Raw genomic sequence first — 8040 nt, 5'->3', positions numbered from 1 at the left:
GGGGGGGGGGTGGGTCTCTGTTACTTCCCCTGCCTTGCCTTCCCCTCACCTCCTGTCACCTGGGGCAGCCCTGCTCTGCCAGCCCGGGCAACACCCGATGACAAACCCCTTCTTTCACGCAAGAGGATGTAAAACCAGGCCCCTGAGGAGCAGAGCGCCTCAAATTCTGTGGGCAGATCCCAGGTCCCCCGCAGAGCCGTGCACGAGCCGCCCAGCAAAGGCCTCGACAGTTGGGTTCACGTCCGGACGCCCGGGGGGCTCAGTCGGTTAAGCGGCCGACTCTTGGCTTCGGATCAGGTCATGATCTCACGGTTCTGGAGTCTGAGCCCCGCCCGGGACCCTGTGTGTTTTTATGATCCTGGCACTTCCTTCCACAATTTCAGCTGGACCTACTGGACTTGAGCCTCAGTTTGGATTTTTGAGTTTCGAAAGCCTGATGTAAAGGGGTTGGGAACATCACCCGGGCATAGGCGATGGCCGTGGGGGAAGACAGATGTGTGAGGGCCTAGGAGGGGCCCCCTCTGGCCTTAATTTGAGGGCACCGCCTGTTGTCACGTGGGGACAGAGGAGGGCACCCAGAAAGGGCCAGCGGACATCCCCTGTGTGCCAGAGCTTTGCTGGGTGTCCGTGCCTGTCCCTTTCACTGCAGCCAGTGGGCCACCTACTGATGGGGTGCCCCAGATCCTAATCAGCCCCTGTCCGGATTGTCCCGCACGGGCGGCCCTTCGCGTAGTAGCAGCTTTGCCAATCGATCCGTTGTCTGGTACGTTTCCACGACTTGGTGAAATCTGTCTGTACAACAGCTGTGGTCTCACTGGGCACCGGTGGGAGCGGCAAGGCTGGTAGCAGGTACTAATAAGGGAGGGACGTCTGAGTGAGGCCTGACTTGTAGGCAGTAAGTTCACCACGGATGTTTTTTTGACCCACAGAAGCTTATGAATTTGAAGATTCAGAAGTGAAGTATGTGGACCATGTTGGTTATTTATTGCTGTAGTACCATTATCCCAAACTCAGTAGCTTGGGGGCAACAAACATTTATTATCTCACACGGTTTCTGAGGGCCTCCGGTGATGCCAGCACAACCTCTCTCCCGAGGTTACAGTCAAGGTGTTGGCAGGGGCTGTGGTCGTCCGAGGCTTTACTGGGGCCCGAGGTAATGCTTCCAAGATGGCTCCCTCATGAGCTGAGGGCTGGGAGCTCACTTCCTCACAGGCTCTGGCGGGCGGCTCACTACCTTGTCACAAGGACCCCTTCATGGAGTTTCTTGATTGTCCTTATGCCATGGCAGCTGATTTCTCCCAGAAAAGCAAAGAGAGAGAGGGGGAAAGAGAAGGAGAGACGTCTTTTAGGACCTAGTTTCAGGAGTCCTATACCATCACCTCTGCTGTATTCCGTTGGTTGTGCAGACCAATCCTGATGCACTGTGGGAGGAAACTACGTGAGGGAATAAATACCGTGAGGTATGGATCATGGGGGGGGTGCTCTGAAGACTGGCCACCATGCTCTGCCCCAGTGATGCAATATCCCCCCCACACTCACCTCCTCCCAAGGCCCCAAAGCCTAATCCCATCACCACATCGCGTGTGAGGCCAGGAGTTTCGTCATCTAAATCAGGTCCAGGGATGGGCGAGATTTCTCAAGAGTGTTTCCTTAAGTACTGCTTTGTTGGTGAGATTCTTCTCCTTCTGAAGACCCGTGAGCTCAAGAGAAAGTCATCTGCCCCCTCACGTCCCCATACAATGGCTGGACAGGCAAAGGATAACCTCCGTAGATACCACTGTCCCCCAAGTGGGGGAGGTGACCTCGGTTTCACCTCTCAAGGTCACAATGCAACAGGAGGTAACCTCGCTGAATCTAGCAACAAGTTAACTGTGAATGACCTTTGGGTGTCTTCTCAACTCTTCAGTAACATTTAAAACTTTTTAAAAATGTTTATTTATTTTTGGGAGCGCGAGAGACACAGCATGAGCAGGGAAAGGGGAGAGAGAGAGGGTGACACAGAATCCCAAGCAGCTCCAGGCTCCAAGCTGTCAGCACGGAGCCTGACGCGGGGCTCGAACTCACCAACTGCGAGATCATGACCTGAGCAGAAACTGGATGCTTAACCGACGGAGCCCCTCAGGCGTCCCTCACTATTTTTAAAGTAAGCTCTGTGTCCACAGTGGGGCTCAAACTCATAACCCCAAGATCGAGAGTCGCATGCTCTACTCACTGAGCCAGCCAGGTGCGCCTCAACCCCAGTTTTAATTTGTAAGAAAATTGTTAAGTTTGTGCCATTTTCACGGAAGATGAGTTTATCTGCTACATTTTAGTTTTTCTGCATTGTATTGATAAAAGAAAATTAAACTTTAGCTTCACAGCTTCCCTATATGGCCACATTTGATTACAGGTAAGTGCTTTAACGATAGCATTTTATAGCTTTGGATTTTGTTCAAGACCAAAATTTTGAGATTACAAAAATAACTCACACTTCTGTAACTTAAAAAAAAATCCGAACTATGTAAAAAATGAGCGTTCCTTCCCCCACCCCCTAGAAATAACCATTGCTAATGCTTTATTGTGCCCTTGTTACTTTTTTAATGCTTATTCGTTGGACAGAGTTTGATGCTCATTGTTGATAGCGAAAAGTTTGAGGATTTTTTTGCCCCGAGAGACAACACCCCCACACGTGTATTTTATTTATATTAACCATAATCTGCAAACAGAACTCCGAAATATAGATTTTAAATTTGAACATTAGTTGCAAGCTTAGATTTCCTTAAACAGTTAAACCGCAGCGACAAATTGAAGATAATGGGTCTTTCGCATACACCTCAAACTGCACGCAAGATAAACGTTTATGCGGTGATTACAAAACCTGCAGTCGTTATATTTCAACCTATGTTACAACAGCAAGGTCATGGCCTGTTTGGCTCCTGCTCGGTCTTGTTTTTCTCTAGAAATAAGATAACACTCATCCAGTTGCTAAAATACTTCTTCTGATGTTTTCTTGGCATTACTGAAATCACCCCCGCCCCTCCCCCCGCATCCCCAGAGAATATTGTCTCAGATCATCATATGCGAGGGTCTCCCAGACTATGTGTGCTTGGCGGGCGTATCTTCCTCGTAAGTTTTACTGCCTTTCCTCCCTGAGCTGCCGTGTTCCTTTAGTTTCACTTGGCCAGAGTCCAGGAAGGTTTGTAGCGTTATTATGATACGTTGACCTGCTTTGTTACTATTCTAAGAAAATATGCACACATCCTGAAGGTCTCACTGTGGTTCAAGGGCAGCCGGTGGATTCGTCTCCCAGGAGGGGGTAGAGTTGTGTTTGCACATTAATGCTTCCCTTTAGGACTTTGGCTAATTCAGCATCTCAGGACCCCCTCTCTCCCTGACCCTGGAGCGTGAGCACCGTGTGCTGGCGGACGGGTCGGACCTTCTCTCCCCCTGGTTATCACGGTGGCCAGACGTGCGCATCGGTCCTTCCTCCTGTGCTTGGAACTGTTCCTATTTTTCCCAGGGCGATTTGGGTCACGTACACTCCCCTTTACCGTTTTACGGTGGGAATGAACATTTCCCTGTTCGCTATAAACAGAAGTACACTGAGAAGAGGCACACGCGTTCGTACGCAGCAGCACCCCCTTATGAAAACCTATAGGGGCGCCTGGGGGGCTCAGTCAGTTGAGCATCTGACTTCGGCTCAGGTCACGATCTCACGGTTCGTGGGTTCGAGCCCCGCGTCGGGCTCTGTGCTGACAGCTCAGAGCCTGGAGCTGCTTCGGATTCTGTGTCTCCTTCTCTCTTTCAAAAACAAACAAACATGAAAAAAAAAAACCTGTAACAACTTCAAAAATCCAAATATAATGCCTCTCTTCTGTATTATGTTGCACTTTTTTGTAAGGGTTTACAGTGACTTTTCTCTTTTAGGTGTTCTTGTGAACTTCGGTCTTTCCCAAACAAACCGCAGCAGACTCCCCTGCCCCGCCCCCGCCAGAGCCCCTGTGGACTTGGTGGGGAGACCCACGTTGCAGGTTTGCGCCCGCCCTTCCTTGGGAGGCACAGGTTAGTCCCCACCAGGCCCAGGGACCGGATGCCTCCATCTCCCGTGTCTGCTTGAAGAATTGGGGGTTGGTGTCCAGTTTTGGGCAAGATAGATAGGGAGAGGCGCCCGATGGTTTCTGGGAAAACCTCCCCTGCCTTTGTTTTTAACCTGGAATTTTAATCATGTATGTGGAGAACGGGGAGTTCCGATGCCAGATGCTCTAAGTGAAAAGATTCCCAACTGTGCGCTCGAAGTTAGCATCGCCCAGGGTAACAGAGACGCCTTGTGTGGCTCTTCCTGAAGAAGGAAGACGATTTGCTACATTCAGTACTGACTTCTCTGTGGTGTCTAACGGGGGTGTCTCTTAGACATAGAGCCCGAGCAGGGGAGGGACGGACAGAGAGAGACGCAGAATCCGAAGCAGCTCCAGGCTCCGAGCTGTCAGCACAGAGCCCTACGCGGGGCCTGAATCCACAGATGGCGAGACCATGACCTGAGCCAAAGTCCAACCCTTAACCGACTGAGCTACTCAGGCGCCCCATTGGGGTGGCTCTTGATCACATGGGGGCCCCAAATGTGGATCGAGCTGATCGTTTGCAAGGGAGGGGTGGGCAGACAGCAGAGGGGAATATAACGTCCACTTAGACAAAACTGGTGGACTATGTTTTGCTACATCAAAACAGTGGCGCCCTTTTAAAAAATATTTACTTCAATTAAAATCCTTATTTTTGAGAGCGAGAGTGAGCAGGGGAGGAGCAGTGAGAGAGAGAGAGAGACGCAGAATCTCAAGCAGGCTCCACACAGTCAGCACGGAGCCGACGCGGGGCTCGAACTCACATGAACAGTGAGATCATGACCTGAGCCGAAGTCGGACGTTCAACCGACTGAGCCCCCCAGGCGCCCCAAAACAGTGGTGCCCTTAAGAACAAGGACGCTCTTGGGGCGCCTGGAGGGCTCAGTCGGTTGAGCGTCTGACTTCGGCTCAGGTCATGATCTCATTGTTCGTGGGTTCGAGCCCTGTGTTGGGCTCTGTGCTGACAGCTCAGAGCCTGGAGCTTGTTTTAGATTCTGTGTCTCCCTCTCTCTCTGCCCCTCCCCAGCTCACTCTCTGTCTTTGTCTCTCAAAATAAAGACATAAAAAAAAAACAGAAAAAAAGGAACAAGGACGCTCTTAAGTACTGACGGGATGATCTCCGGACTTTTGCTGCAGTGTGGACAGACCACGCTCTGGACCGGTGTGTGGACTGTACCACCGCGTGTAGGCAAGGGCGTGAGGCTGCTTGTGAACGTGCACAGGGAAGACAGGCCAGTGACCCCAGGCGGTGGGGAAGCCGGGTGGCGGGGGCTCAGCGGAGACCCGGGGGAGACCACTTTCTACCTTTCCCACTTAGCACCTATGAAAAAAGCAACCACCTTTGCCACACTTCTGACTTCGCTGGTCTTATCGGGCTTACTGTCCGGGTCAGGACGTCGCTGGAGTCGCCCTCGCTGGTCCTTCATTATTTATACTGCCTGGGACTTACCTTGTTTGCCTTTGTCTCCCCAAGGGAAGGGCTTCTGTATAATGGGTCTTTGTGCTCAGTGGGTTTTGGCAAACACCTCTGGACACCGCAAGGCTGATACTGCACGACATCCGGGGGAAGCAAACATTCGGAAGACCGGCGGGGACTGTGGCCCCTGCCAAGCGGAAGTGGGCTCCCCGCGGTTGGGGACCCGGACGCTCACACAAAGTCCTGTAGTGCTGCGCGCGCGGTGCTAAGGTGCGCGCAGGGCAAGGCAGTAGAGGGGAAAGGCGGTGAGCTGTCGTGGGGGAAATGGCGAGCAGGGGCAGGTAGCGGCGGGATCACCAGGAAGGGCTCTGAAACACTGTCATGGGGCCAGCGGTTAGAAGGCTGAGTGGAACTTCCTAGCAACAGGGGCTGAAAGCAAACCGCAGGGTGGGTTCTGGGAACCACAGGGCTCCACCCCAAGGATGGGGGGGTGTGGAACGAGGCGGGGGGTTGGGGTGGGGCCGGCGTGAGCAAGAGCCCTGAATGCCAAGAAGCTTGGCCTTCCGTCCTGCACCGCAGGCAGGTAGGGGTGAGCCGCAGAGCTTGGCGCAGGGAAGGCCTGCAAGTGCTGGAAGAAGTTAGCTGGGGGGTCGCGCTGCACCTTGCCCAGCTGCCNGGCCACCTTCAGCAGGACCCTCCCAGAGACGACCCACTGCGGGAAGCCCCAGTGGGTATGTGCTCGTGCGCGCATGCGTGTGTTTAGATGAGGCCGCCTTGGGGCGCCTGAGTGCCTTAGTCCCTGGAGCATCCCACTTCCGCTCAGGTCATGGTCTCCAAGTTCATGAGTTCAAGCCCCACATCGGGTTNTGGAAAGTCCCCTTCCCTCTCCCCCCCCCACGGGGCTCACTGCCTGCCTCCCCCTCCCCGCCCCCGCCAGGACCGCCTTCTTGGAATGGGGGTGAGGGGGCGGAGCTCAGGGGTGTTCCGGGGTTGGTTGGAGACCCCGGGGGCCACCACACCCTCGGATCCGGATCAGCTAGGCTCCCGAGGGGTGGGTCCCGGCTCTGATATTTAGCGCGGCCACTCTCCTTCCCTCTCGTTGGCCAGTTGGTCTTCAGGCAGGATGGGTCTCTACCGCGTCCGCGTGTCCACAGGCTCCTCGCTGTGCGCGGGCTCCAACAACCAAGTGCAGCTGTCGCTGGTGGGCCAGCACGGGGAGGCGGAGCTCAAGAGGAGACTGCGGCCGGCGCGGGACCAGGTGAGCGGAGGGCCGGGACGCGGCGGGGCCAGGTGAGCNGCCCTCCTTGGACTTGACCGCCTGCTGGCCTCGCGTCGTGGCGCAGAGCTCGGCCTTTCCTCGAACAGGCCGTCCGCCCTCCCGCGTCCCCTAGTTTTAAAAGCTGCCGTGTCAAGCCTTCTGCACCGTCGCTGGGTGTGGGCCCCGCGGGCTTTCCCTGGGCCCGGCCGGGACGCGGGCGCCGGCGAGGCGCCCAGAGACGGGAACACCGCGTTCCCCACCCACTTCCCCGCTCTCACCGCGTCTACCCGGCACTCGCCCCGGCTCCGACCCACCGGTCCTCACGGCNGGGCCTCCCCTCTTCTCAGCCCCCCCCTCCACCCCTACCCCGCACCCCTCCACTCCCAGCGGTTGCTTGCGCTTCCCTTTCTCCGCCCGTGACCGAGGGCGCACGCTGCCAGCTCTGTCTCCCGGACCTCTCCGGCCTCGGGCCCAGAGCTCCGCCCCAGCCCTGCCCACCAGGGCCCCCTTGAACCTGAGTCGCCTTCGCCCTCTCCTCCTCTCCCCTCGCCCCGGCCTGCCCTTCTGCAGCCCGAGCGGTTTCTCCCAAACATGACGCCCCTCAAACGTGCCTCCGCGCAGGACACGTGCGTGGCTTCCGTGTGTCCCCGGGACTCGCCCAGAGCCCGTGGATTACCTCCGGGACTGGACGAGGGCGGCGTGCCCGTCTCCCCGCAGCGCTGCCCTGCGCCCCAGCCCCACGACGCGGCTCGGCTGCCCTTGGCCGCGNCCAGGGCCCGGGTGCGCGCCCTCGGGGTGACGACCGGGGGGAAGAAGCGAAGGAAAGAGGGGGTGCGCCTCCGCGTCTTCCCTCCTCCGCCTCACCCCGACCCACGTGGAGTCGTGGGGCCCCCCCGCTCCGTGCGCCCCCGTGTCTCTGGGGCTCCTTCGCAGAAGCCGCCAGAAGGGCGCAGGGCTCGGTCCCAGGGCTGCTCCCGGGGGCCCCGCAGGGGCTGAGCCGCCTGTGTCGCCGGCAGGAAGAGGCGTTCGAGGAGGACGTGCAGGAGTACCTGGGGCCGCTGCTCTTCGTGAAGCTGCGCAAGTGGCACTTCCTTCAGGACGACGCCTGGTTCTGCAACTGGGTGTCGGTGCAGGGCCCCGGGGCCGGCGGGCCCGAGTTCAAGTTCCCGTGCTACCGCTGGGTGGAGGGCACCGACGTGCTGGCCCTCGCCGAGGGCACCGGTGAGCCGGGGCTGGGGGTGTGAGGAGCCCTGGTCAGGGGTGGGGGGGAC

General features: G+C 56.9%; 1 protein-coding gene across 1 annotated transcript in view; it reads left to right on the top strand.

Annotated features, from left to right (window-relative positions):
• Nucleotides 1-6573: 6573 nt before the first annotated feature.
• ALOX15 (arachidonate 15-lipoxygenase) overlaps nucleotides 6574-8040 on the top strand; it is a 7512-nt gene continuing 6045 nt past the window's right edge. The window contains exons 1-2 of the mRNA XM_077746816.1: nucleotides 6574-6769; nucleotides 7786-7990. Of these exons, the coding sequence (XP_077602942.1) occupies nucleotides 6635-6769; nucleotides 7786-7990 (340 nt within the window). The 5' untranslated portion in view covers nucleotides 6574-6634. The remainder of the gene's footprint in view (nucleotides 6770-7785; nucleotides 7991-8040) is intronic.

Source organism: Crocuta crocuta, unplaced genomic scaffold, assembly GCF_008692635.1.
Source record: "Crocuta crocuta isolate KB4526 unplaced genomic scaffold, BGI_CrCroc_1.0 scaffold139, whole genome shotgun sequence".
In the NCBI taxonomy this organism is placed as follows: Eukaryota; Metazoa; Chordata; class Mammalia; order Carnivora; family Hyaenidae; genus Crocuta; species Crocuta crocuta.
The sequence above is the reverse complement of the archived record's forward strand: the minus strand, read 5'-3'. Positions and strand labels throughout refer to the sequence as shown.